At 53.8% G+C, this 27226-nt stretch overlaps 11 protein-coding genes across 11 annotated transcripts; 5 read left to right on the top strand and 6 right to left on the bottom strand.

The window, feature by feature from the left end:
• Window positions 1–265: 265 nt before the first annotated feature.
• On the bottom strand, window positions 266–1446 carry BROUX77_006543 (uncharacterized protein; the record flags this gene model as incomplete). Its single annotated transcript, XM_073751539.1, has 2 exons — window positions 266–427; window positions 490–1446. 2 exons carry the CDS (start codon window positions 1444–1446, stop codon window positions 266–268), a joined length of 1119 nt encoding a protein of 372 aa, XP_073603612.1.
• A 1085-nt stretch (window positions 1447–2531) lies between these two features.
• On the bottom strand, window positions 2532–4171 carry BROUX77_006542 (uncharacterized protein; the record flags this gene model as incomplete). The annotated part of the gene is made up of 4 exons (XM_073751538.1): window positions 2532–3001; window positions 3070–3527; window positions 3605–4097; window positions 4159–4171. 4 exons carry the CDS (start codon window positions 4169–4171, stop codon window positions 2532–2534), a joined length of 1434 nt encoding a protein of 477 aa, XP_073603611.1.
• A 642-nt stretch (window positions 4172–4813) lies between these two features.
• On the top strand, window positions 4814–5407 carry BROUX77_006541 (uncharacterized protein; the record flags this gene model as incomplete). Its single annotated transcript, XM_073751537.1, has 2 exons — window positions 4814–5302; window positions 5363–5407. The coding sequence occupies 2 exons, from the start codon at window positions 4814–4816 to the stop codon at window positions 5405–5407; spliced, it is 534 nt and encodes a 177-aa protein (XP_073603610.1).
• Window positions 5408–7347: 1940 nt separating this feature from the next.
• BROUX77_006540 (uncharacterized protein) lies at window positions 7348–8748 on the top strand (the record flags this gene model as incomplete). The annotated part of the gene is made up of 1 exon (XM_073751536.1): window positions 7348–8748. One exon carries the CDS (start codon window positions 7348–7350, stop codon window positions 8746–8748), a length of 1401 nt encoding a protein of 466 aa, XP_073603609.1.
• Window positions 8749–9145: 397 nt separating this feature from the next.
• BROUX77_006539 (uncharacterized protein) lies at window positions 9146–12337 on the bottom strand (the record flags this gene model as incomplete). The annotated part of the gene is made up of 5 exons (XM_073751535.1): window positions 9146–9355; window positions 9429–10025; window positions 10086–10225; window positions 10295–11299; window positions 11746–12337. The coding sequence occupies 5 exons, from the start codon at window positions 12335–12337 to the stop codon at window positions 9146–9148; spliced, it is 2544 nt and encodes an 847-aa protein (XP_073603608.1).
• A 547-nt stretch (window positions 12338–12884) lies between these two features.
• Window positions 12885–13916, top strand: BROUX77_006538 (uncharacterized protein; the record flags this gene model as incomplete). Its single annotated transcript, XM_073751534.1, has 2 exons — window positions 12885–13225; window positions 13337–13916. The coding sequence occupies 2 exons, from the start codon at window positions 12885–12887 to the stop codon at window positions 13914–13916; spliced, it is 921 nt and encodes a 306-aa protein (XP_073603607.1).
• A 693-nt stretch (window positions 13917–14609) lies between these two features.
• Window positions 14610–15797, top strand: BROUX77_006537 (uncharacterized protein; the record flags this gene model as incomplete). Its single annotated transcript, XM_073751533.1, has 5 exons — window positions 14610–14709; window positions 15024–15083; window positions 15156–15314; window positions 15392–15492; window positions 15633–15797. 5 exons carry the CDS (start codon window positions 14610–14612, stop codon window positions 15795–15797), a joined length of 585 nt encoding a protein of 194 aa, XP_073603606.1.
• A 315-nt stretch (window positions 15798–16112) lies between these two features.
• On the bottom strand, window positions 16113–16613 carry BROUX77_006536 (uncharacterized protein; the record flags this gene model as incomplete). Its single annotated transcript, XM_073751532.1, has 1 exon — window positions 16113–16613. The coding sequence occupies one exon, from the start codon at window positions 16611–16613 to the stop codon at window positions 16113–16115; it is 501 nt and encodes a 166-aa protein (XP_073603605.1).
• A 790-nt stretch (window positions 16614–17403) lies between these two features.
• Window positions 17404–19250, top strand: BROUX77_006535 (uncharacterized protein; the record flags this gene model as incomplete). The annotated part of the gene is made up of 4 exons (XM_073751530.1): window positions 17404–17675; window positions 17855–18340; window positions 18425–18827; window positions 18909–19250. 4 exons carry the CDS (start codon window positions 17404–17406, stop codon window positions 19248–19250), a joined length of 1503 nt encoding a protein of 500 aa, XP_073603604.1.
• Window positions 19251–19925: 675 nt separating this feature from the next.
• Window positions 19926–21886, bottom strand: BROUX77_006534 (uncharacterized protein; the record flags this gene model as incomplete). The annotated part of the gene is made up of 2 exons (XM_073751529.1): window positions 19926–21388; window positions 21454–21886. The coding sequence occupies 2 exons, from the start codon at window positions 21884–21886 to the stop codon at window positions 19926–19928; spliced, it is 1896 nt and encodes a 631-aa protein (XP_073603603.1).
• A 3423-nt stretch (window positions 21887–25309) lies between these two features.
• Window positions 25310–26474, bottom strand: BROUX77_006533 (uncharacterized protein; the record flags this gene model as incomplete). The annotated part of the gene is made up of 2 exons (XM_073751528.1): window positions 25310–26278; window positions 26340–26474. The coding sequence occupies 2 exons, from the start codon at window positions 26472–26474 to the stop codon at window positions 25310–25312; spliced, it is 1104 nt and encodes a 367-aa protein (XP_073603602.1).
• Between the last annotated feature and the right edge of the window lie 752 nt (window positions 26475–27226).

Genomic DNA, 27226 nt, shown 5'->3' with positions numbered 1-27226 from the left:
AGAATGTCGGGATAGAGCGCCGGGAGACCAGTTTTGCCAACTAGTTGAAACTACTGATTGCTACAATGGGCTTGTTTGAGCGATCGCTAACTAACCATGATCTTGTTCAATTGTTTGTCAAAAAAAGGAAACATTATTGCCAGTCTCTTGTGGTATCAAAGCCCCAACTCCATCCAATGCATCGTGAATGAATGACAACCTTTAACGCCAGACCAAAACATAACCCATGGCCCAAAAAATCTATCCCTTCCAACAAGTGGTTGTTTTACATGAAAAGTCCAATCCACGCCCCCTTGTTCCCGACCTCGCTCTTACAATTTTCCACAGCACAGAGAATCTTTGTTCCAGTTTCTTGGGAGTGTCTGAATGCCGGTGCCTTGTCCTTTTTAGTGGACCGTCGATTTTCATAGCAGTGATAACAATAGACCTAGAGATCAGTCGAGTTAGTCCAAATGCCATGCAGGGCTGCCCATTCGGCGTGTTGCTTACATGGCCACAAGCTTTGACGGCCCAGAAGTAGTGCTCTGCCTGGTCTCTCTTGGTGCGTTTCCTGGTAGGTCCGCTTTCACGGTCCTCGTTGGGATCAAACTCGAGCGCGTTGTCACACGCAGGACACACCATTTCAAGATCCTCGCCGGTCGACCGCGTGAAGCCCTCGCGCGTCTCGAGCTGCGGCTGCGGCGGTGGTGGCTCGCGGGGGGGTGGCGCAAAGGCTGCCGGGTTATACTGCTGGGTGAATTCTTCAAAGGTGGGAATTGGGCGGGCTCGCTCGCCGAAGAACATGCTGACTACCTGATTCCCAAATGTCTGGGCGGGACTCGTCCAACGCATGAAGCGGGTGGTAATGTTGTTTGCATCGTGCAGGCGACGAGCTGTTGCGCCAATATTGAAGCCATTAGTATAGCCCATACTAGTGTCTTGTCCATGGAAGTTTCGGGGGCTATGGGGTGGTGGGTTGACGTTGCGGGCTTCGCCGACAATCCACAAATCAGGTTCGGGTTGAGGTTCGGAACGATAATTCTGGGGAGCCACTGCTTGGTTATTGGATCGGCTGAGACGTGTCTGCTGCGGGGAGTCTTCCAAGGTAAGGTCGATAACCCCGGTGTGTCCAGGAGCTTGTCTCGGGATGCGGCGGCGAGGGCCAGCCAGCTCAAAGTCGCTAGTTCTCGGCTGGCGAGGAGGCGTGCGGCTGTGGTAGCCGTGGGCCGGGTTGGGCAGCGGATTCCGCACGGGGTCGTTTATAGACGGCAATAGTAATACTGGATGGGCGGGTATGGGTCGCACGGGGCTATCGGGCTCCTCGGTCAAATCTATGACGTCAGGGTTTGGTGCCCGGAATTCAGCGGCCTGCATTTCCTCTTCATCGAGCAGGGCTTCCAAGTCGGAAGTATCGTAGCTGTCGCCAAAGCTATTGAAGGTGTCGTCAAGGTCGGAAAGGTCTGACATGGCGGCAGCAAGTCGTGGCGCTGGCAGCAGCAGCCAAGGACAGGTGGTGATGGTGGTTGTGGCGATCGAGAGGCCAAAATATGATGGCCAAAGCAGGGCCGGACGCCTGGGGAGGATGGTGATCGGGAGAGGTGCGCAAGGCAGCCGAGACGAGGGAGCGGTGGCAAAGTCGAGAGGGGCGTTGTTGAGAGGCTCCTAAGCTATATTTGTATCGTCCGATGCGGCCAGAGCTCGAGTGCCGCTGGTGAGGTTTACGGCGGATGGGCGAGGTCTACGGGGCGGGCAGAATAAGCGGCAGGCCGTAGGTCCAGGCAGTTAAAACGGGCGGGCTGTGGGCAATAAATCATACAACAACATTGGCCGAACCAGCAGCCGACTCGGGCGGACAGGAGCGTGGGCAAGTTTTGGAGCAGGCGATGGGTGAGTGCGAGAGTCGAAGCTTGCTGGGCTGACGAGGTAAACATGGAATTCTTGCACGGGACGGAGAGAAAGGGCGCGTGCCAACCCTAGCCATGACCCTAGCTTCAGAGTGGAAGAAAGCCGGAAGGGCGATAATGACGGAAGAGATGGCCGGACGTGGGAATTGGCTGGGTATGGCCTTGTTCTTTGTGCTTTTGCTGAAAGAAAGAACGGAACTATAAGCAGAGAGAGACCATGAAAGAAACCCTCGAAAAAAAGAGCAGATCCACGATGTCGCTTAGTCAGCACCACAGGCCGCCGGGCAGCGTCGACATATTCACTTCTTCACAGCATAACCAGTTTGTCGATTCTTTCCTGTTCTTTTTGTCACTCTCTGCTCTCGAGAAACACCACCGCATGCATTATCTAGTCAACTAACCCTACAAAAAGATGTGCTCCTCTCAGCGCAAGAGCTGCGCGTGTCTTGGTTGCGACAGGCTCCAAGCAGCCCGTTTCTTGGGCCCTGCCGGCCCCGCCGCTTCTGCGTGCTTTGGGTGGGCATGGACTTGGGCTCTTATCGTCTGTTCTGGCTGCGTCCATATCTGCATCTTGGGCTGCAGCGTGTCCATTCCTATTCGTCGCCTTGTACCTCTGCTGTCCAGCGCCTCGACCTTGACCCTGAATTACTAAGCACTAAGCACTGAGACCACACCGTCGCTACCGGCAACGATCAGGCTTTGCGCGTGGTCACTCCACTGCAGCGCGACTCCGGGGACGGCCGCGCGCAAAGGCTCGCTCCACGTCTTGGAGCTCTTGGTGTACTGCTGCACCGTAGTGCCGTTGGGGCCCGTGGTAGCCAAGAACTGCGCCGAGTAATCCCACGCCAGGCCCAGCACAGCGCCGCCAATGTCTAGGACCTTGGCCTTGGCTGCGTCGCCCTCCTTGCGCAAATCGAAAATGGTCACGGTGGTGGTGCTCTTGGCCGTGGCCGCAAACCAAAAGCCGTTTTCGCTGAACACCAACGCCTGGAGCGGCGCGTCGAGATCAAAGGTGGCCGCTTCCTCAAGAGAGGATGTCATGTAGAACTTGATTTCGCCAGTGGCCGAGCCCGTGGCTAGGAGATGGCCGTCGGGGTGGAAACCACAGACGTTCAGCGCTGCGCAAAATAAAAATAAAATGTTAGTTTCCGATTGCCCCAGAGCGATGACCCAAAGTGATACTTACCGGAATCAGCAAACGTCCGCGTCACGGCCCGCAGGCCAACTAAATCGTAAACCACAACCGCCTTGTCGGCGCCTACCGAAGCTAGGAGCTCACCTGACGGGTGAACGGCCAAGCTTGTGACCGGGCCGGCATGCTCCGTAAAGGCAGCAATCTCGGCGCCGCCATCGTAGACCTTGACAGCGCCCTTGGCCGTGGCAAACATGAGCTTTGAGCCTGACCAGACCGAGGCCGTCACAGGCTCGCCGACAGGTAATTGTCTTTCGACTTTATCGCCAGCTACTGAGTAGATGGCAGCGTCGCCTTGCAGACTGCCAATGGCGGCGTAGCCGCTGGAAACCGAGAGCGTCGAGGGGCTCGGCAGGCCCACGTCGGTCGATAATTTCTTTTCGAACGTGGTAACGGCTTCGGGCGTCGTCCAGCCCTCGGGAACAGGGCGCTTCTTGCGGGACTTTGAGAGTCTGGGAAACGATTAGCATTTTATACATGAGAAATTACAGCCAGGCGGCAGATACCGCCAAGTTCAAAGTAGACATACTGTGCCAATGACGCCTCCACCTTCTCCTTGAGCTCTTGGGGCAACTCGGTCACTGTATCCACCGCCATGCGGTCGTCGCCGCTGCCGCTGCCGCCGCCGCCAGACACCACAATGGCTGAGAGCGCAGCACGCGCCTCATCTCTTTCCTTGGTCAGCCGGGCAATGACGCGGACGGCGGCATCGTGCTGGTACAGCGCAGAAGCAAGCTCCTCGCGGGTTTTCTCCAGCTGCTGGCTGAGCCCGTACGTCTCTAGTGCCAGTGCATCCCACTCGTTTTGGAACGTGGCTAGCAGGGCGGGGATCGAGGTAAGCGTCGGTGGCCGCGGTCGCACAGTTAAGGACGTCTTGAGCGGCAGCAAATCATCGGCTGAGAGATCGTCGTCGGTGCCGGGCTCCTTGCCATGGTCGTCAATATATTTTGTGATGAGGCGCTTTTCGTAGACAAGGCCGGACTTTTGCGACACAACAGGCTCCTGGGGGGCCTCGCCAGAGACTGCGCCTGTTAGCAGCTGCCAGAGACAGAAACAGAGAGTTGGGAGTCGAGGGCAACTTACTTGCGCACAACATGGCGACAGAAGAGAAGCGAAAGATTGTAAAGCCAATTCACTGGGCAGCAAGTCTTGAATACGGTCAGTAACTAAGGAGCAGCACTGGGCGGCTTTCGAAGGAAATAAGCAAGGAGTTTTGGCTTTGAGGCTCGTGAGTAGTATACTGCAAAAAAAAAAAAAAGAGAAAAACCCAATTCTACCTTCACAAGCGCGCAGCTGTGTCGCGATCCTCGACGGCAGGCTGACAGAAAAAATAGGACAAGGCTGAGAGTCACGTGCATCTGGGTTGTGATGTCTATATAGTTATGATCCTTTGGCCCATGACAGAGACTGCTGAGAACGACGAAGCCAACCACCACGCGAATGCAAACTGCATTCGCGTGACAAAATCATTCTTTAAATCGTTTCTTGGAAATACCATATTCTTTGCGCACAGATTCTACATTAATCCAGCTCATTTGCTCTCCTAAAACCAAATCACCAACTTACTTGCAATGCCCTCAACGCACTTACACACACTTACATCGGAAGTAGCCGAACCCCGCCTAGTCCCGCCTTGATCATGGGCCACTGATAAGAGCAAGATACCCCGACAACAAACAAATCCGCCGGTCCAGCCCTCTCCTACACACACAAAACACCACATCCACATCCACACGCCATGGACTACCGCCTGCCAGACCCTGCGTCCATCCCCTCTCTTGCCCCGGCTGATCAGATCGCCATTCTCGATGCGCTGTTTGAGCCTTCTCCGACCCTGCACACCCTCATGCAACCGGTCCTCAACTCCCAGCGCTTTGCGAGCTATGCAGACCTCATCGACGCTTGTTTCACTGCCATCCACCAGCTTACCGTCACTCCGACGCCCGACAACAAGACTACACTGCACCGTATCCTTGGCTCGCACCCGCGTCTTGGTGCGCCCAAAGTCGAGAGCGCACAATCGGCTAGCGAGCAGGCCAAACTGCAGAGCGGCAGCGAAGAGACGAAGCAGCGCTTGGCAACACTGAATGCCAAGTACGAGGCACGCTTCCCCGGCCTGCGCTACGTGGTTTTTGTGAATGGCCGTGGACGCCCAGAGATTATGGAAAACATGGAGGCAAGGATTGCCCGGGGAGACATTGCGCTGGAAGAGCAAGAAGCAATGAAGGTGCGAGGGAACAGGGAAAACGACACTCTTATTGGACACTTGCTAACATAGTCATTGCAGGCCATGTGTGATATTGCCAAGGACCGGAGTAAGAAGCTGTGCTAAGTCCCGCCTGCCTGGGCATTTGGAGGACAGGGATCCATGTGCTGGCAAATACATAAAGAGAGGCTTTATTCTCTGCCATGTCTCATCACACTGTCCAAGGTTTCCGCCCCAATGCTCCATACACGCATTCAGCGTCACAATAGGACGATATGGAGTAGTAATGCAGGAGAGTCTCATTCTACGCTGCCCCTGTTAGGGTTACCCTTGTACTCTTGCCACATTCTCTGGGCTTGCTCTGGCTGCGCTGTGGGCTTCTTAGCATAGTTACTTGCTTTCCATAATGTGGTTCATGATGAAGCGGCGGAGCGGGTGCCGGGGCCCGGAATCCGAGAGCCGGGCCTCAAAGTGGGCGGCAGTGAGCAGGATATGGCAGGAACAAGGTCCGAGGACGAGAGGAAGAGAGGCATGGAAGTGGACGTGCTGGGACCAGTCCTGGGCGACCAACCAGAAGCAAGCAAGCACAATTAAAAAAAAAGTATAAAAAATATAACTAAAACGGCAGCCCAAGAGAAGAAATGACGAGAGCGGAGAAGTGGGAACCCAGGAAACGCGTCCTCCAATGTGGGGTCCAAGCTTCGAGATGCAGCCAATCAGATCGGCGCTGTCGAGATTGTTGTAGACGCTGTAACTATTAATGGGAGACATGGAGGGAAGGAGCAAGCATTGGAGAAACCAATAGGGCTGGGCCGGTTGGTGAATTGAGAAAGGAGCGAGGCCCGGAACTCGAAGCTCGATGGAAGCCGTGACCAGATACAAGTACTCGCCGGGTAGGAGAGACAAAAAAGTGGTAAGTGCAAGGAAACAAGGCCCGGAAACGAACAACTACCTTGTCTGGGGTTGTGTTCTCGAAGGACTCGGGACAGGACTCGGGGGTGATGTAAAAAGTGGGGACAGGATCCCTGGCCGAGACGGCACGAGAAGCAGGTTTCTTGGACTTGTCTGTTCTTTGCCGCCAGCGATAATTCTTTTTTATATTTTATTGCTCGTCTGGTTTCTTGTCTCCATGCGAAGGGCGTGGGAAAGAGAGAGAAGAAAAAGTGACAGAATCTCAAGAAAAGCAGCAAGAATGACTGCAAAAAGAAAAGAAAAAAAAAAGGTCCGTTCACCTGGTCAAATTGGAGGGAAAAAAAACGAGCATAGAAACAAAGACCTCGTCCAGCTCTTTTTATGCGGTGGTTGAGCCGGTCTTCTTTGTTCTTCTTTTTTCTCCTTTTTTTTTTTCTTTTTTTCGAGCTTCAATCCCATTGTCCTTCCCGCCCATTTTCTCTTGTTCCTTCGCTTTGTTCCCTGCCCCAAAACCCTCTAGAAACCAAACATCATATCATCCATCTCTCTTTGTTAGCTCCGGCCTCGTCAGATCCTCCTTGTAACAAAGAACCTCCTACATCCGTCTCCAAAAAAAAAAGGACAGCCAAAACCTCGTCGACTTCCCCGAATTCCCGAGACCTTGCTCGCTGTCGCGTGACACACCCACCGTTGCTTTTTGTGGCTCTGTATTGCTCCTCTTCCTGCTAGGCGAGCCAAGCCTTTGCTGTTATTTTTCTCGTGCCATTCACCTGCAAGCTTGAGCTTGAGCTTGAGCTTCTCCGATTTGCATTTGGAGCGAACCCCAACAATCCGGAGCCAGCAGAGGAGTAACCAACTGTACAAGGCACCTTGGCTATTATTCTATTGTAGAGGAGGACCACGCACTTTGGCCTTGTGCTCACTCAGCCCGACTCCAACACAGAGTCAGGAGCCAGCAACCTTGTGCGGCTCCGAGAGAGTCACCCAGTTTTGTTCTCATCCACTCACTCACTCGCTCTTCTCTCTCTCTTCCCTCTCCTCATATATTCATCCTGTCCTAACTCACTCATGTTCTCATCACATCACTTGAGACTTTTTCACCTGCTAACCACCCACTTATACGTCTCTGCCTCTTGTTCCAAACAACCCTAACCATGCACTCAGAGTTTGAACCCATGGTCCTGCAACGGCCGTCTGTGGATACCGCTCGCCATTTGGACCGCCCGGTTTCTTCATTGCCGGCCTTTTTTCCACAGTCCATGTCGGCGCCGGCTCCTACCCCGGCGGCCGTCGCCCCCGCCCGCCTCTCCAATGCCCACCGGAACCGGTCTTGGCCGCTCCTTCGGAAAGCTGTCTTGGCTGCCGAGCCGAGTATCCCATCCTCGGGCTCTTTGTCGACATCGAGCGTCGCCTCCAGCAGTTCTCACCCAGTTGTATCCCAGTCTTCAATATCTCGGCGACGCACAGCCCAGTTGTACATCGAAGCACTGCCCAAAGCCTCCGGTGCTCCGGTCGTGTTTCCAGCTTCTACATTCAAGCCGAGACCCATGAAGCCTTCTCCCTCAGAAGAGCCTTTATCGTCATTACGCATACCGGCGCCATCACGGCCAACAGCGGCACCGCCGGCAAAACCAGCATCCAAGCCCCTCCTTACGTCTGAAAACTTTCCCTTCCCCTCCGCCCCCTGCCAGACCTCCAAGACGCATCTGCAAATCCCCACACCCAAGCCCGCCCTGGCCTTTAAGCCTCACAAACGCTCACGCCCAGCCTCCGATGTGGACGGCTCGCACACCCAAGACCTCTCGCTGAAAAAGCGGCGCCTGGCCTTCCAGTTCGCCACGTCGCGGCTCTCGCCGCCCTTTTCCTTGCCCGCCTCGCACATCCTCAACCGCGAACTGGCGCTGACGGCTACGACGAAGCTGCTACGCATGCTCTCGCCCGAACAGAGGCTCGGTCGCGCCCGCGGCCTGGGCCAGGCAGTGCAGTTTCGCCGGCTGGTGGCGCTGAACTGGATGCGCGTCGGGCTGGATACCCGTGGCGGGTGGGTGGCGAGCCAGGAGCCGGTGCCCAGGGCTAGGAATGCAGCGGTTGAGGGGGTCAATGGAAGCACAGGAGATAGATTACATCAAGATTCTATAGCTACTCGGAAGCCCGTGGTAAAAGCGTGTCCGCATGTAGCAACTCTTATTGCCCCTAGTCCACGCGCTGTAGCTGCATCTAGAGAGGAGCTCTCCCAGCCAGAGCCTTTGCTCCAAGCATCACATCCCGACCCAGAGCCGCATAAAACGGACGACGACGAGGTCTATGAGATTTCCAATGATGACGATGAAGACTCTGCCTTCCCCATGGCCAGTTTCGCGGGGCAGTATGCCGACGATCCCGAGGAGGTGTACTCCGATTTTGGCCTCATCTTCTCGCCTGGATCTGGCCACCCGCCCTTGGCTGCAGCGCAGCCCGGCCCCACGGCCCAACAGGTGGCTCACCGAATGTCTTGTCCGACAGAGGACAGCGGGTACCTCGACGAGATGGACGGCATTACGTGGACGTTTCGATAGTGGGAGGAAAACTTCTGGCACGCTGGATCGATACACGTCTAGCCTGTCTCCCCACAAGCCCCAAAGCCATTCGCATGAAGCGATTCAGTTGACTAGAAAAACACCTAATGATATAATAATAGCCGAGTAGTAGTCTGGTGTCTTGGTGGATAGCCCCTAGTAAAAGTCAAGTAGAATGCCACGTCCTCATAGAACACAGAATAACAAAGCTCAAGGCAGTACTGTGACATGAATAACGGAAAGAAAGCACATCAAGAACCTACCACAAACAAAAGCTAGTTAGTTCACAGGCAATAATCTTGTAATGTGGCTATACTCCTCTCTGTCCGTCACCTCTTCTCCCCACCCCATCTCTTTCTTCCGAGTCTTTACCAGCCCGCACCCCGCCCGCACCGCACTACTCGCCCAGTGGCATCCCCTCCAGCCCGTCAATCAAGCTGCGCCAGTTGTCCGCCAGCATTTCAGCATACTTGACGCGTTCCTGTGCCCAGTCCTGATTCCACCGCGTCACTTGGTACTGCGACGCCTGGAAATACCGCAGCTCATCGCGGATGCACTCGCGCACAAATATGTAGCGGTTTTGTTGGTGGACAATGTTTTGCTTATCCTGGACAGATAGTTTGGTTAGTCTATTGCTAAACAAGGGCTTTTGGAGTGGCTTGGTGGATGAGTTTGTTTACCTGATGTATAGCCTCGCTTAGTTTCCTCAGCTCCTCGTGCTTGATCATGTTTGGGGGCCTTTGACGCATCGCATCAATCTTCTTCTTGTTGGCGCTGATTCGTTTCTCGAGGACAGGAATGTTGTCCTTGTCAAGCAAGTCACGGCGCTCAAACATGTTGCGCATGCTGACGAGTGCGTCTCTCTGCTTCTTCAAGTCCTCCAAAACGCCTGCTTCCCACGCGCGACTCTCATCCTCTAGCAGGCTTTGACACGCGCGCAAATGGCGACTCATGGCTTGCAGCCCGTTGTTCATCTGCGGAACATCGCTAGCATCTGTGGCATAGACATCGGCGTTGGTCTCTGTCAGTGAAATGAGCGAGAGAGCAATGCGGGCATGGTCAGCAGCGACTCCCTCGGTCCGCTTAACCAGCCGGTCCAGAATACTACAAACACCAATGTAGAGATCGGCAGCGCGTTGGATTCCAAAGCGTGCACGGGTGAATAGAGTCTCCAGAGAAGCCTTGGGAAGCGAGTTTTCGAGGTTGGCCGGGAGCTCACGTCCAGTGAACTCGTCTTGAACCGAGATTGTTGCTTGTTTACGCCATACCGAGAGTTCCTGTATCCGTTAGCATATGCGGTTCCTTTTATGGTAGCGTCTTATAGTGGGCTCACTCACAGTCGGCACTGTCAGAAACATAATGACAAGCTGGTCTAGACTTATCACGGGATGGCGCACAATAGCATTCAAGAACCGAGCCAGACCTCTTCGTCGCTTTTCGATGAATGCGCCGTCATTCGATAGGTGGTTTCCGTTCACTGCGCCAGTAATGTTAGTATCCAAAAGACAAGGTCAGGTTGTTCTCAAAGACCAAGCTGCAAACTTACAAGCTACACGCTTGGGCGGCAACATAGGCAGCGCACGGAATGGGTAGCGTTTGTGGAGGCAATCCAGCAGCCACACAAAGTCACTGTATCTGCGAATGACCTTGCTATCACGGCGCGACGACACAACCTCGTAGTTATGGTGCTGGAACAGAAAGATGCCCTCTTTTTCGGGCAGCAGCATCACGAGGACATTCTCCTCTGCGGTAGAGCGAGCTGCCGGACGTGGGACGACGGGCGTAGCCTGCTCAGTGCGATTGGCTGTCGAGCTGCGCGCGGCGGTGGACAGCGAGGGGCCGCCAAAGGGGTTCACAGGCTCGCCAAAGCCGCCGTTGTCATAGTACGACCAGGTCGATGTTGGGCTTGCTATCGTCGACGGACGGATCGCATTTGTGGGAGAACGGGGAGAGGTGGAGGATGCGGGGAAAGAGCAGGCCGCAGATGGCGCAATGCCAGTGGTTGACAGGACAGAAGCTTGAGCCGAGTACATATTGGGCGAGCTGCCAGAGCCGGAGCCAGAGCCAGAGACCGAAGTGAGGTTATTGATAAAACCCGAGACGCTTGGGCTGGGACTGTCTGGGCGGCTGGTAGAAGAAGGAGGGCTGTTGGCGGCGAAGTTGGGGGAATCCGGCAGCTCATTGATGAGGGGAGAATCGATTTCATTGGCCCTCTCAGAAGGCGCCTTATTGCTGTTTGATTGGTCATGGTGGTGGTCCTTGTGTAGCTCCGGTGATGCCCAAGGATCCTCTGCGTTGGTGTACTTTATGTGAGACGCCTCGTGGGGAGGTGGTGTCATGGTTGCAGCAGGCATTGTGCAGCCGGGCGAAGACGCTTCGGGACTGGAGGCGCGTGGAGCGTTGTGGGCGCCAATGTCAGATTGGGCCTGAAAGTGTGCGCTGAACTCGTCTGGGCTGGGATGGCCGATGACGTCCGGGTTTTGGGGAGGCTTGGCGCGTAAAGCGGAGGTTTCCTTGAGGATAGGGTCGAGGAGTCGTGGGACGGGCAGAGCTGCGATAAGAAAAGGGAAATTGTGAGCATTCAGTGGTATTATTTATCTCCAGGGAGAAGATAGTCGGCGGGATTAGACGAGGGAGGGAGGACTAGGACTAGGACTGGTGAGCTGGCTCAGACCCCAGCCATTGAATTGATAGGGGCCCCAGCGCTGAGACCCAGCAGCAACACATGGCGATTCGGCCACTGAACAATGGGCCGTTACAGTGGCTTTCGGCGTGTGACACGGCCGCAGACAGGGTTGTAGCCACTGAAAACAAGCTCAAGCTGTACAGCCATGGCCACTCAGCATCGACAATCCCTCCCTCCCCCACCCATGACGTGCGCGGCAATCAAGCAATGCAGCGTCGAGAGAACGTGCATACACAGCCTGCAACTTGCAGCACCGCTGATCCTTCGACTTACTGGGCCGCTGGCCACGGGAAACAGAATCAGTCACTTACCGTCTCGTTGCCAGTCCACGGCCTCCAATGACGGAGTCTTACCCGCCTGCGCAAGGCCGACCAGGGCCAGCAGGACGTTGAACTCGCCGCGGCCCACGAGCGCATCGCCGCCGTCGGGAACCACCAGGTCGCGGATGGTTGCTTTCTGGGCTCCCTCAACCATGGCATCGTCCAGCACATCATCAACTGCCCGCTCGCCGAGCATTGTAATCTCCTCGCCCGCGCCGGAGCCGCTCCGCTGGGCCTCGGTGCGCAGAGCCTGCTGCCAGAGCTCTTCGTAGGCTGCTGGAAGAGACGCCGTGTGCGCGTTGACTGCCGAAGGGAGGAGACTCCGGATGACTTCGGCGCGGCTTTTTGTGCGTGGTCGCGTGCGGGACCGCATGCTTCCTACCGGCGCAGGGGAATCGCTGGTATTCACGGGCGACCACGAAGGCGACGGGGATGCGCCAGGCTCGGCGTCATCGGTACCGGGGTAGAGGTCGGCGAAGAGAGAAGTGGCGCCTGCGCGGGAGATCGGATCGGGGCTGCTGAAGAGCGAGCGGTTTGGATCGGGGCCGGGAGAGGTCGGCGGGGAGTCGCCAAAGAGAGACATTTCGCAACGTAGGACAATGTATGCAGCCGGCCTGAGAGTAGCCTCGGATGCAAGGCTATTTGGTTGCCGAGATGGTCAGTCCGAAATAAACAAAGTCGTGGTGCACGAAGCCGAGCTCTCAGCAGAATTGCAACGGGAGTAAAAAGGGGCTCGGAATGTCGGACAAGGAGGGCAGCCGAAGATGAAAATAACAAGCGACGTGCCGAAATACACAATCGCAACACTAGAAGCCGTCACAAAAGCCGGTCCCGGGCTGCCAGTTCCAGATTGCTGGGCTCAGGGAAATCAGCGAGCGGTGTCAGTAAACAATGAGGAAGACGGGAAGTGCGTCATGCGCACGTGATCTTTAGTCACTTTTAGACCCTATCTGTCGCCCATTGGGGTTACACCTTTCTCGGACTAACTATTCTCCGTATCTCAAGCCAAGGCCCCACTCTTGTTCACTTTTTGTCTACCGGCGATTTAAGAGGACGAAGCTCTACGGAGAATCCAGCACTATCACCAGCGACGAACCCGCTCTCCGTCCGCCTCCGCCCTCGCATCCACAATGCCACCTCGGCTTTCACCCCTCACGCTGGCCGTCCTCGGCCCCGCTGCGACCCCAGCCCTCTCGGCCTCCGGTGCTGCGCCGATGCAGCTCACCTCGCTCTTGGCCTCGCTCTCCCTCAGCAGCAACTCCCGTCCGGCGTCGATTTTGTCGCGGCTTCGCGATGCGCCCGGCGCTAAACAGAACCTTAAGCGTGTTGGTCGCGGTCCGTCCAGTGGCTATGGTCGCACATCAGGTCGTGGTATGAACGGTCAAAAGGTGCACGGCAAGGTAAAGCCGTGGTTCCAGGGTGGACAGACGCCGCTGATCATAAGCCGCGGTACCAAGGGTTTTGATAACATGTGAGTCAATAAAAGGCTGTCGTGTCAACTAGGGCGGGCTGCCAACGAGTCTTTTGACAGATACAATTGCATTCACAAGGTCGAAAAAGCCATATACTGACGGGTTTCCAGTCGTGCTGCCAAGCTTTCCACCATCAACCTAGACGACATTCAGCACTGGATTGATACTGGTCGCCTAGACCCCAGCAAGCAAATCACAGTCAAGGAAATCATCGAGTCGGGGCTTGTCGGAAGCGTCAAGGACGGCATCAAACTCCTGGCGCGGGGTAAAACTCTTCTCCGCACACCCATCAACATCATGGTATCCCGGGCTTCAGCCGAGGCTATCGAAGCCATTGAGTCTGTCGGTGGCCGTGTTGTCACGCGCTACTACACCAAGGACAGTATTCGTAACCTGCTCAAGGGCAAGTCGGTCAGCTCAGAGTCACCGCTCCAAATTGGCGCCGAGCACGTGGCTGCGGCGTTAGCTGATGCCAAAGCACGGCCGTGGCTGAAGCGACTGCCAGACCCGACGCATCGTTGGGACGTCGAGTACTACAGAGACCCGGCACACAGAGGGTACCTCAGTCACACACTCAAGGAGGGCCAAAACCCCAGTTTGTTCTTTGGTGTCCCCAAGGAAATGAAGCCCAAGAAGAAGCGGTCCGGCACGTCACAGTCCAAAGCGGACAAGGAAGACCTGCTATTCTAAGCAACGCGCTTTGGGGTTGGCCGAGAGATTACCTACCTGAGGCGGTCCTGTGCTTGGCGCTTGAAGGGAGTCTAGGTCTTGGTGTTGGTAGGGAAGCACTCATGGCCAATGCCATTGCCCAAGTGTACAATATCTATGTTTATTAAATTGCATGATGCGTTATCAAAGTTTTCCAATTGGCATGAAATGGAATGGAATTGAAGAGCTCTGGAACATGTGGTTGTGTGCTTGGTCATATTCAGGCGGTCGATGCAATGTCGTTCGGGAAGCCCGCTTAGTAAGTGGCAGGCCCGTTATCACGATAAAGACAGTAACACAATCCCGCCAATCAGTTTTGTTCTAAATCAAGGCCAAATCCGAGCGACCTGACAGGATTCTCCGGCTGTCACCAGCTGCAGCCAGTCAAACTCTCCATAAATCACGTGATCCCAAAAAGAAGCGGGTCGAGTCTGGAGCGAAAGAAAGCTTCGAGAGAACGAAATTCGCCCGCGTCACACCACTTTCCGACTTCCGAACCCGATTTCTCTCTTGTTTGCCTCGACTTTGTGCTGTTCGCAAGAGACGCCCATTCCCGATTCCCGATCCAATTGCCCCGGACATCGTCAACACCACCCGATTTTTTTTCTCCTGCTCTCGGCTATCCGAACCCTCGCCTCGCCTCATCCAAACCGCCCCCTCTTCGAAATTCTCACGATGTTTGCGAAAAGATCCGTCGTCCAGGTCGCCCGCCGCGCTGCCGTTGCCACCGCCTCGCCCGTGATGCGCCGCGGTTTTGCGACCACCATGATCCAGCGTATGCCACCACACATTCTGACTTTTTATTTCGTCCCGTTTTGAACACGAGCTTTGCAGCACTTTGTTGCTGTCGGCGGAAGACCGGAAGAGGAAGAAAGCCTATTGCCGATAAGCCTTTTTTGCTGCTTTTCCTACAACTTTTCTCGGCTGGCAGCCCGAGATACAAAGGCTGCCGCGATCCCCGAACACGATTATTAGGCAATGAAACGAATGGCTATCGATCTTGCCCTCTCTGTCTTCCGCGAGCAACACTCGAACAGAAAGAAAAATAAAACAGTTACTAATATTTGTACTGCCTTTCTCTCGCTATAGGTGAGGAGGCTAAGCCTGCTGCCCCCAAGGCTCCCGTCGCCGCTGCCAAGAACCTGTCTGGTAAGTCTTTATTGCCATTGGATCGTCCTTGCGTTGAATTGACCGCTAATTGTTCTTCTTGCTTTTCCGCAGAGATCCGCACTGCCGACGACCTGTTCGGTCTTGGTGCTCAGCCCGGTACCATTCCCACCGACCTGGACCAGGCCACCGGTCTGGAGCGTCTGGAGATTCTGTCCAAGATGGAGGGCGTTGACCTGTTCGACATGACCCCTCTGGACTCTAGCCGGAAAGGTAAACCCAGTCTAATATCACCCACCCACGCAAGCTTGTGGGCATGGAGGATACGGCTGCTGACTGTGAGAATATAGGTACCCTGACCGATCCCATCATGGTCGCCTCTGCTGGCCCTGAGCAGTACGCTGGCTGCACTGGTCTGCCCGCCGGCTCGCACCCCGTGCTCTGGCTTACCGTAAGTTTGACCTTGGACGATAGTGGCGGCTAGACTCGACTCTGAATGCCCGGGAGCCCTTCTCCCCCGAGCTGGGCGTTTATCTAGGCACCTTGCATTGTTCTCCCTGGAAACTCTCCTGGTTCTAACACTCTATACAGATGACCAAGGAGCGCCCCGTTGAGCGCTGCCCCGAGTGCGGCTCCGTGTACAAGATGGACTACGTCGGCCCCGAGGAGGACCCCCATGACCACCACCACCACGAGAGCCCCGAGGCTCCCGCCGAGACCACCTTTGCCAACTTTGTCAAGCCCGAGTACCTGTAAACAACAGGGCACCATGCTTTTGATGCCCCTTGTTTAATCATCTTTTTCTTGTACCACCTTGACAATGCCAACTGTCTCATTTTTTGACCACCAACAAAAACCCATTTCCTAGCTTGTTCAGGGCCCTGGCGATGGAGTGCCGGGGCCAATCTTATTCGTATGGCGTTATAGAGAGAAATGCATGATGTTGTTTTGAGAGTGATGGGGGAGGGGGAGGGGGAAGAGGTGCTTTGGAGCATGCCCTGGGCTAATCTCGCTCTCCCTCTCTGTATGTGTGTGTGTATGTACTACCTGTATACGTAAATACTCAGCCCTCTACTCCTCATCGAAGCTAAGCTTAATCTTCTTGGCCTTTTTCTTTTTCTGTTTCGTTGACCCGTTCTTATCCTTGCTCTGATCGTCATTGTCGTCGTCAGCACCAACAACCTTGGCCGCCCTGCGTTTCCTACCCGGCGACCCAATTGCCGCGGTTTCTTGCTTCTTTGACGATTCGCTAGCCTCCGTCTGCTGGTCGTCATCGCCCGTCTTTTCCTTCCCCTCCTCTGCACCACTGCCACCGGTGTTAGGCTTCATCGAGACAGTCCCGTCGGCCGCAATGTCAGCACACACGGCATTACCGTCCTCGTCCAGCACAACCGGCGCGTTCTCGGCCTCCTCGCTGGCCGAGCGTTTGACGCCAGCGGGGCGGCGGCGGGCAGCGAGAATCGGATCGAGCCCGTCGGCGGACGACGCCCCGGGGTTCTGGCCGCGTAGACGGGCAAGGAATGGCGGCACGGCGGCAGTGTAGCTGAGGTTCTTGTAGCTCCGCTGAGACATTTTCAACAGGTTTGGGCAAAAGGGCTTTTCTCAAGAGGAGTGGGATTGGTATTTTTGGTGAAGAAGTCGGCAATGACTGCAGCGCTGATGTATCTAACCCAAGTCTGGGGCTGCAGGCCAGACAGCGTGCCAGTCAGCTTTGTGTCAGCAGCAACAAGGCTGGAGGGGCACTGGTGGGGGGTCTTCTAGAGTTTCCCCGGATTTTTGGATGGCGTGAAACTGTGGCCACGACAAATGTAAATGTCACAATTAACTGATTATTGATGTGATGTTGGAGCTCAAATTCTGCCGTGGTGGCCAAAGACTGAATATGTTCTTTGTGCAACCATGGAAGTCGACAGTCCTGCCTTGGGGGGGTTTTTTTTTTGGGCGGTGTTAACGCTTGTCAGTAGTTACCTCTTGAGTTGTACCTATGTACATATGTACATACCTGTACCTGTCCCCCTATTCCCAACCCTAATTAAGGTTAAGCCAGGTGTTATGCTTGTCTAGCTTCCTATATTCTGTGGCTTTTTTAGTCCCTTTTTCCCTTTGTGTTTCCTGTTGTTCTGGACCGGGTTTTTGCTTCCCTGGACTTGTCGAGCCCATTTCGAATCCTGTCTGCCACATAGCCAGCGACAGACAGCCTCTCCAGCGACAGCAACACCACTCCATTTTCCAGCCTTGCTGCCGCTGCTTCCGCCGCCCCCATCTCACCGACCGCAGCCTTGCTGCCACGCACCACATCACCACCACCCAGAACAAGCCTCAATCGCTCCCGCCTCTCCTGCGCCTGTCTCCAGCACCAGCCATGGATCTGTTCCGCCGAGTGTCGCGGATGGTGCCGCAAACACGGCTTTCGCATCTCCCCACGTCGGACGAAAAGCGGCAGAGCCGGTCGCGGCCCATCACTTCGCCCTTGGCCATTCTGCGCCGGCCGTTGCGCCTGCGTGGGAACTCCAGCATATCAGTGCCCCTCGGCGTGGTGATTGTGTTTCCCCTAGCGGTGGTCATACTGTTCTTGATGGCTATACGGTCGCATGGCTACTCGGGCATTGCGGCGGAAACGACGCCGGGCATTCGGTAAGTTGTTGCGGCTCTCTCTCTGTAGCTCTGTGTGCTCTCGCGCTCTAGAGGCTGGAACCCCCTCCCCCACTACCACTGCCAAGTCTCTGGACGTCCAAGCTACCATGCCTCCCCTTCTATCCCCTCCCTTCTGGCTACTTCCACCACGTGCTAACTGTCACCTTGTCCTCAACCAGCAAAATCAGCGAAAAGTACGACAAAGTCTTTGCCACCGGCTGTCTGCAGCCCGATACCACCCAACCCCGTGCCAATGCCACCATTGTCGTGCTCGCTCGCAACAAGGAACTCGAAGGTGTCATTCAGTCCATGAAGTCGTTTGAACGCCACTTCAACCACTGGTACAACTATCCCTACACCTTCCTCAACGACGGCGAGTTCAACCAGACCTTCAAGGATGTCGTCCGCCAGTACACCAAGTCCAAGGTCGAGTTTGGCACTGTCAGTCCCGACATGTGGGGATTCCCTGACTGGATCGATCCCAAGGTTGCCAAGGAAGGCATTGCCAAGCAGGGCGACTCGGCTGTCATGTATGGAGGAATGGAGAGCTACCACAGCATGTGCCGCTTCTACTCGGGCTTCTTCTACAAGCACGAGCTGCTTCACAAGTACGAGTGGTACTGGCGTCTGGAGCCCGAGATCAAGTACTTTTGCGACATTACCTAGTGAGCACCCCCATGATTACTTTCCTACCGCCCTGGCAACTCTGCCCGCATTCATCGTGCTAACCTCCCCCCTCTTCCCTACAGCGACCCCTTCATTAAGATGATGGAGTCCAACAAGACGTACGGTTTCACAATTGCCATTAAGGAGCTCAGAGAGACTGTTCCCAACCTCTTCCGCTACGCCTCGGCCTACAAGCGCAAGAACAACATCAAGTCGCAGGGCCTGTGGGAGATGTTTGTCAATAAAAAGTCCGAAGACGATGCGCCCCAGAGCCCCAACATGGCCACTCCCTACGAAATTCTGCGTGGCTATGGCGACGGCAACGCTCTGCCCAACATTGAGAGCGATGACATGGATGGCGAGTCGTACAACATGTGCCACTTCTGGTCCAACTTTGAGATTGCCAGATTAGACTGGTTCCGCAGCAAGGAGTACGAGGAGTTTTTCCAGACCATGGATCGCAGTGGCGGCTTCTGGATGGAGCGGGTAAGTCAGCGTCGCTCTCTCTGTCATTTTTCGACACCCCCCCCCCGTTTATATCTACCTACTAACATTGTGTCTCCATAGTGGGGCGATGCTCCCATCCATTCCCTCGCCGCCGGCGCCCTCCTCGGCGTTAAAGACGTGCACTATTTCCGCGATATTGGCTACCGCCACACAACCATCCAGCACTGCCCGGCCAACGCGCCATCGCGCCAACTGCCGCGCGAAAAGTGGCTGGAGGAAACAACGCTCGACGAGCGCCGGCGCATCGAAGAAGACGACTACTTTGAGCACTGGGACGCCGAGCAGGAAAATGGCGTCGGCTGCCGCTGCCGCTGCGACACGGACATTGTCGACGTCGAGGGCAAGGAGGGCTCGTGTCTGGCCGAATGGGTCGAGGTCGCTGGCGGCTGGTCGAGTCCTTGATTGGAGCTTTCCTTTTGGTTTTGGGCCTCATGTAATTCCTCTTCCCCGCGGCGCTTTGTGTGTGTCGTCTACCTTGTTTTTTTTTGCCTTTGTTTTTTTTTAAATCCTTTTTTTCTTATGTTGGATTATTCATGGAATAGAGACAGACAGAGAAAAAGAAGGCGAGTTTCTATAAAGGGGAAAAAAAAAGAGAACTATGACAGACTCAGGAAACAGAGCATATACCGAGACCAAAGGGAAGAGTGGTGCGGCTTTGTTTTGTCCTTTTTTCTTCTTCTTTTTTTCCCCATCCCCTCCTTCTTATTTCCGCTCTTGGTGTCTGCTGTATGTATTTCCTCTTCTTCGCCTTTTTTTTGTCATTGTCTGTGTGCATAATTGCCCCTGGTTAGTTAACCGTCTTGTTTTTTTTTCTTTTATCATCACATGTCATATTATACTTTTCTTTTCTTCCCTCTCTTCTAAAACCACCTAGGCGATCTTGTTGCTTATCCATCGCCATGTGAGACTTCAGTATCTTGTATCTTTGTTTATATGACACTAAATTCGAGAAAAGACAAAAAAAAAAGTCTAACTATGCCAAAGAACAATCACCAAACCAAACTACCATCTCCGTTTATATCCCGCCGTCTATTATCATCCCCGTTCCCCTTTTGAGACACACATTCCTTCGCTATTCTACCACGCCTTGTCAGTCACTGCTCCATGGCTCGCATCGCCAACCAAACGCGCATACTTGGCCAGCGCTCCACGTGTGATGGCCGGCTTCCACGGCGGCAGCTTTGCCCGACGTTTCGCCATTTCTTCATCCGAAACACCCTCAATGTTGATTTGGTTTTCTACTGCGTCAATTGTGATTTGATCGCCATCGCGCACGAGAGCAATTGGTCCACCGGCTGCTGCTTCTGGAACAACATGTCCGACAATAAAGCCGTGGGACGCTCCGCTGTAACGTCCGTCCGTGATTAGCGCCACATTCGAGAGGCCTGCTCCCATGATGGCCGCGCTGGCGGTCAATTGTTCTGGCATGCCAGGCCCACCCCGGGGACCTTCATAACGGACAACAAGAACAAGATTGCCATCGTCGCGAGATATCTCCCCATGGCGCAGAGCTTCGTTGAGGCCCTTCTCCTTGTCGAAGACGCGAGCCTTTCCGGTAAAAGAGAGGCCTTCCTTGCCAGTGATTTTGGCCACGGCACCACCAGGTGCCAGAGAGCCCCGGAGAATGCGAATGTGTCCGTTGGGCTTGATCGGATCACTAAGAGGACGGATCACATCCTGACCTGGGTCCAAACTGGGCCAATCTTTGACATTTTCTGCCAGTGTTTTTCCAGTGACAGTCATAATGGTGCCGTCAATATACCTAGCGTGAATGAGCAATTTCAGCACTGAAGGGGTGCCGCCAATATTGCAAAGATCCTCCATATAATACTTGCCGCTAGGTGCCAAGTTGGCCAAAAACGGCGTCCGGGTAGAGGTGCGATTGATGTCATCAATAGACAAATCCACATCTGCACTATTCGCCATGGCAAGAAAATGAAGAACAGCGTTGGTTGATCCGCCTAGGATCATGGTAAGAACAAGCGCGTTCTCGAATGAGGCTCGGGTAAGAAGATCACGGGGCCGGATATCTCTTTCCATGCAAATTTTGATGGCTTCAGCCGCGCGCTCACACTCTCGTGCCTTTTCCGGGCCAACAGCTAGGAAACTAGAGCTTCCGGGGAGGGTGAGGCCCATGGCCTCGATGGCCGTTGCCATTGTGTTTGCAGTGTACATGCCGCCACATGCCCCGGAGCCCGGGCATGAGTGCTGCTCAATATCTTCCAGCACGTCTTCTGGCATACGCCCTGCAGTGCCACCGTTGTTCTTTGCGTGAAGCCGGCCATATGAAAGAGCACCGGCAGCTTCATAACAAGTGGAAATGTTGACTGGTTTCTCCATGAGTTCAGAGTACCCCTTTTTGATAGTTCCACCATAGATCATCAAAAACGGACGGTTATGGCGAGCGGCAGCCATAATTACTCCGGGCATGTTTTTGTCACAACCGGGAATAGAGATGTTGGCATCGTGGTGTTGGGCCATAGTGACTGTCTCGATACTATCCGCAATAATTTCACGACTTTGCAGTGAGAAGCGCATACCTATGCATTGTTAGTCTACAACGGAATCACATGGCGAGTTACTTTTTTCAAAGAGTTCCACTTACCTTCACCACCCATAGTGATACCATCTGATACACCAATGGTGTTGAACTGCCAGCCAATCATATTTTGCTTCTCAACAGCTCTCTTAACAGTGCGGCCCAGATCAAGCAAGTGAGTGTTACATGGGTTTCCCTCCCACCAAACAGAAGAAATGCCAACTTGCGGTGAGTTTTTCATAGCATCCCGGTTAGGCACTCCAGCGGCGTACAGCATGGCCTGGGCGCCGGGCCTGTCATGGCCACGGGTCAGGAAATGAGACCAGCGGTTGAGAGGGCCGCCGGGAGGCAGAGCGTTAAACTGCGCGTAATCGGGAGACTCACATGACCCAGTGTCATATTGTCCGGACCGAAGAGGGTTGACGTTGTCGAAGGTCTGTGGTGCCAACTCTCCATTGTTTGGGCTGCTGCAACCAGCAGATACAGCTCCCGGGGCCATTGTTTCTGGAAGAGGGGAGGCAAAGGATATAGACTGGGCGATGGGGCAAAGAGCAAACAAGACTGATCACGAAGGACACAGGCCAGAATGAAGCCTGAGCAAAGATATAGACCCGTTAGTAAGAAGGAATAGAACAATGCGGAGTGTCAACGGCACTTGTATGAAAACGAGTAGCTAACTAAGTAGTAGGAAACAATGGTTTCTGGTCTCGCATGGCAGAGCCGAGAAGACGAGAAAGGAGAGGAACACACACAAAAAAAAAGAAGAAAAAAACCCAGCAAATCGTGTCTTTGTAAAGGCGTATAGCACAGAAGCAAAAAAAGGCCCAGATCCAAGTTCATCCATCCTGACAATTCAGCCCATAGCCAACGAGAAACGAGCTGTGGTGCTGCAGGTTGATGCTGCTACATGCATGCTACAAGAAAGGGATGATAGGACGAGTGGGGTCTTTTTTTTTTTCCTTTTTTTTGTCTTGCTCTTCTTTCAAGTCTTTGGGAAAAGAGCACGGCTCCATGTCCAAGTCATGAAAATCACATGGTGTTATCAAAGCTTCAAGGTTGTCAACCTCACTCGAAGACAAAGTACCGTAGCTTGTACTAACAACTGGCCGAACTACGGCCATTTCATGCAACACTATGCACGCGGGTTTTGAGACTTGGAGATTGGGTCTGGCTCGGTGGGTATTATTGGGATATATGTCTGTAACTGATTTCGGCATCTTTTTCGGGCTGGAAGCAGCCTTGACTCATGCGAAGATAGCAGAGTCTCGAGTCGAGTCTTCGGAATACGTCACCGAGGCGACAACAGCGTGACAGTTGGGGTGAGAGAAGAAGGCAAGTTGTGGAGACTTACATGAATATGGCGGGTTTGGAGTAGTTTTGGTCCTGGTCGGGCCAGAGTTTGAGACAAGTAGAGGCAGATGATGAGCTGAGACAGACAAGACAACCTCGAAGCATATCGTGATATCTGGACAGGAAGAAGAGCAGCGAGAAAGAAGGAAAAGGGCGGGAAGATATGCGATTTGGGGGGAGGGGGGATTATGAGAGCGCGAGGCAATCTGCAAAACCTGAACATGAACACAGCTGAAAAGGGCAGGCAGACAAAATTTTCACTTCTTTCCTGACCGTCAAGTCTGCAAACGCCAGCCATGGGCAACTACATGGTTTTCACTAATGTACGACGGCTAGAGCATCCCAAGTAGCACTATAAGCGGCATGAAAACAGCAGGTACACCGTAGCAACAAAATGCTGTGCGACTGGTGCGGTGCAGTTGCCTGAAGATGACCAGCTGTGAGGTGAGAGCAAGTAGCTGCAGGTTTCAGCAACTACGACAATGGTGGACGAGAAAGAAGCAATATCTCCATGTGCTTCTCGGTCAGGCCGGCCAATCAAAGGGACGCAACGCTGATTTGATCAAAGAGCGGTGGATCTCCAGACACTGCTACGTACGCTACGCTACATCCCAACCCTTGTCCTTTTCTGTGCACAAAAGGAAACAGCAAACCTGATTTGGGGCTAGCAAAAAAAAAGCTGCAGCCCAAGGGGTCAATCCAATCCGCCAAGTCGTAACTACTTGCAATAAATGTGAATGCAGCCTCGAGCGAGACAAGTACATATGTATGTACATACATATAAACACACATACATGTGCTGCCGAGCTCGCATCAAAGTAGCATATGCACACTGACTAACTAGTTGGTTATCAAGACCTTTTCCCCGATCGGACAGAAAGGTGGGCCAGGCCAGCGGCGAACAACGACGTGCCGTGCTGTGTTTTCTGACACTTGGGAGTATTTGTATAGTTAGTTATATACATATGTACATATGTATGTACTTTGTATATGTGTGTTTCCAGTTGCAATTGCAGTTCCGGTTCCAGTTCCAATTGCAGTTGCAGTTGCAGTTGCAGTTGCAAGAAACTCTACTGGTCACATAGCACAGCAACATGATTGGACACATCCACGGAAAAATAACCACAATATACCAAATGGAAGGAGTAACTGCTTATACCATGAGCCTTCCCGAGTCTGAATTTAGCCGGATGACATTTGCAGTGGCACTGGCGTTTGCTTGTCTTGATTGCAGTTGCCTTGGTTCCTGGTAGCACAAGAAAAAGAGGACAAACGGGTTCTTCTCACGCGTCGTCCCTATTCTCGATCTAGATTTGTTCCAGTCCTGCTTCTTTTCCTTCTCTCCTCTCCATTTTCCTTCTCCTTGCTTTCTTGTGCTTCTTTTTTCATCATCTTTGACACACACTCTCTCTCTGTCTTGTCTTGTTTTGCATGGCTGAGACGCCCAGAAACAAGAAATTCGCTGGCTTGTGGTTATGCGGGCGCAGCATCCTTGACTCCACAAAGCATAAACTATCTGCTGTATGTGCAGGGGTTGTTTACTAGGGTTGCCGAAATACCGGTGAAGAAGCTCGTTCTTGGAAGCGGAAGAGATTGACTAACACTTGCTTCCTTTCTGCACCACAGCTCAGCTCAGACCCTGACTTGCTCGTGGTGATAAAGAAAGCATCGTCCGACCGTACAAATATATGTACATGCCTGCAACTAGTGGCCTATGCTCGCCCTGTTCTGTCCTGTTCAGCAAACAACGTGTCACAATCTGTCTTGCTACCTTGCAGCCAGCCCATGTTGCCATAAGGGCTCAAAACCCCTCCATCCGATACGATCGATGCCCAGTGCCGGCCAGTTACTGCAGCAGACACGGGCCCAACCAAAACTGCAGCAAAAGATGCCGTGAGCGGCTGCGTCTAACAGCCCTGGTATCAGACACGAAAGGTCGGTCTGGACCTGCTTGTTTCACCATGCCAACACGTACATACTTGAACAAGTTTACGGGTATAGCACTACGACGCAAAACGGTCGGTCAGCCCGGCTTTCCCAGCAAGTAGCAACAAAGCAGTACCGAAGGAACAAAGGGGACAAAGAAAACGAAGCTGGCCATGGCCAAGTCACATCAGCACTAATGCACCGCCTGCAGCCACTAGCACCGAGCCACAACATGGTGCATTCTAGCTGCTAGCACAGCATACATTTACATTGCGAGTTATCACCAATATTTGAATTTGTGTTGACAAGGCCAATCCAAGGCTAGAAAGTACAACAAAAACATAAGCACAGGTATCAGAAAAAAATGCCAAGTATCAAGTCATTGGATGAATAATATAAAACAGGGCCTGAAAAGGCGGTTTTGTTGAGAAAAATAATCAAGGAAAAAAAGGACAAAGAAAAAGAGATATCAAAAACAAATGGACAATACAGAAGAGAAGAGAAGTAAAAAGCACACAACACAGAACCCGAGAGACGAAGTGTCTCCAAACGGCCGCCTGCCCGGACCAAGCAGCTCGCTCACGGAATTCCAAAGCCAACAAGAGCCAGACTCAACCAAAACGCCGCCAAGGACATACAAGACTACTTACACGGCCATCATAGGACCAGCACGCTCTTCATCCGCCCTCTGCACAAAGTCGCGCTCATGGGCAGACCGCGGGTTCGCCTCAGAACCGAGGATGGCCGAGATACGGGTTCTATCCTGGCTTTGCGCGTGCGCTCTGTACTCGGCCTCGCGCTCTCTGTGTTGGTCAGGACTAGCAGCCGGTGAAATCGGACCCTGGTGAGAGAAGCGAGGAGCCGAAGGGCCATAGCAGCTAGATGAGGAGGGCTTGCGCTCCCAGGCGCCCTCAAGGGCGGCGGGAGACACGCCGTTGCCATACTCGGCGCTAACAGCGGCCCAGAACTGAGCCTTGTGAGTGGCGTAAGCAGCTGACAGGCGGTTCATGTCGATGGGAGCATTGTTGTGTGCCAAGGGGGGAAGAGGTGAAGGCATGGCGCTGTGGGTCATGGGACCAGTTGACACGGGGGCGGGCGTGGTAGAGCGAACCATCAGTGGGTTAGGGCTGGGAATGCGAGGGAAGCTTGCCATGATGGGGGCCGAGTGCGGCTCGGGCATCGGGGTCGGGTAGCCAGGCAGCGGCAGAGTCATGCCAAAGGGCTTGGGCAGAATGGAAGGCAGACGGGGCGAGTCCAGAGAGGGGCGACTGTGGGAGCGGGAAAATCCTGGCGGTGTGTTGGCATGGATGGACGGCAGCTGCAGCGAGTGAGGAGGCGAAGCCGGGGCATAGTTGCCGCTGGAGGAGCCCGGGGGAGTGATGGAGCGGGTAATGTGGCTGCTCTCGGTGGTGTACATGGGAGAAGCGGCAACGGCAGTGAGGACAGGGGACTGGCTAGAAGAGCCCGAGGACTCGGAGTTGGCGCGCTTCCGGCGGCTAGAGCCGTGCGACAGCTGGTGGTAGTGCAGGCGGCAGGCCAGCTCAGTCTTCTTGAGGTGGGCGGCAATGTGCTTGTAGGGCATCTTTTGCAGGCGAGTCTGGAGCAGGTAGACTTCCTTTGGGGTTGTTAGCGAGACTGGTCACAATGGCTTTGGGGGATTATTTGGCTTGGCTTACCTCTTCCTCGCTCCAGGCACGGCCACCGCCAGTTGAGGCCATCCTTCTGTTCTTAACGACGCCGTAATCATGGCGGTCGGCAACGTCGGCGGTCGGCGTGTAGGCCGAGTGGGGCTGCATTGACATGGGAGCCATTTTGAGTATGATAACAAGACAAGAAAAGAAGAAGAAAAAAAAAAGGAAATGAGGTCGTGATGCTTTGGTCGTTGGTCGTTAAAGGGTGGCGGCTAATGAACCAGTAGAAGCCGGGAGGGAAGTGGGCTAAGGAGCCGATGCAGGGTGCCCTTTGGTGATGATGAAGAAGGTTTCTTATCAAGGAGTGTAAGAAGAGAAGATGGCGAGAGACTCGGGAGACAAGCAGAAAGACTCTCGGAAGCGGCGAGTGCAGAGACAAAACAGGCTGGCTGATCTTGCGTGAAGGGGCACGGCGTCGAATGATGAAAAGTGAGCAAGGAGAGACTGAAGAAGTGAAGATGGTGATATAAAAAAGGAGTGTGGAGCAGCCAAAACCAGTTGGACAAGGCAAAAACCAAGTTTTGCTATGATGAAAAAGAAATGAGTGAATGAGACACAGAGTCTAGCTGCTGGTGGGAAAAAAAGGAAAAGAATAAGAATAAGAATAAGAAACAAAAAAAAATGTGAGAAGAAGTAGAAAAGAAAACCAAGTAGAACAGGAAGAACAAGGCAGGAATCAACGATGATGAGGTTTCGAGGCGGCTTTATAAGACAAACGGAGGAGAAGTAGAAGCAGAAAAAAAAACAAAAAAGGGCTAAATAACAGGCGAAGAAATAAAATAAAAATGAATAAATGCACGATAAATGGGAGCTTGATATCAGCCAGCCTCTTGTTCTCTCGCAAGCTAAAACCTAGGCGATAAATGAAGGTA

The sequence above is a fragment of the Berkeleyomyces rouxiae genome, assembly GCF_048999995.1.
Source record: "Berkeleyomyces rouxiae strain 22BRR77 chromosome Unknown BrBRR77_ptg000008l, whole genome shotgun sequence".
Classification (NCBI taxonomy): Eukaryota; Fungi; Ascomycota; class Sordariomycetes; order Microascales; family Ceratocystidaceae; genus Berkeleyomyces; species Berkeleyomyces rouxiae.
The sequence above is the reverse complement of the archived record's forward strand: the minus strand, read 5'-3'. Positions and strand labels throughout refer to the sequence as shown.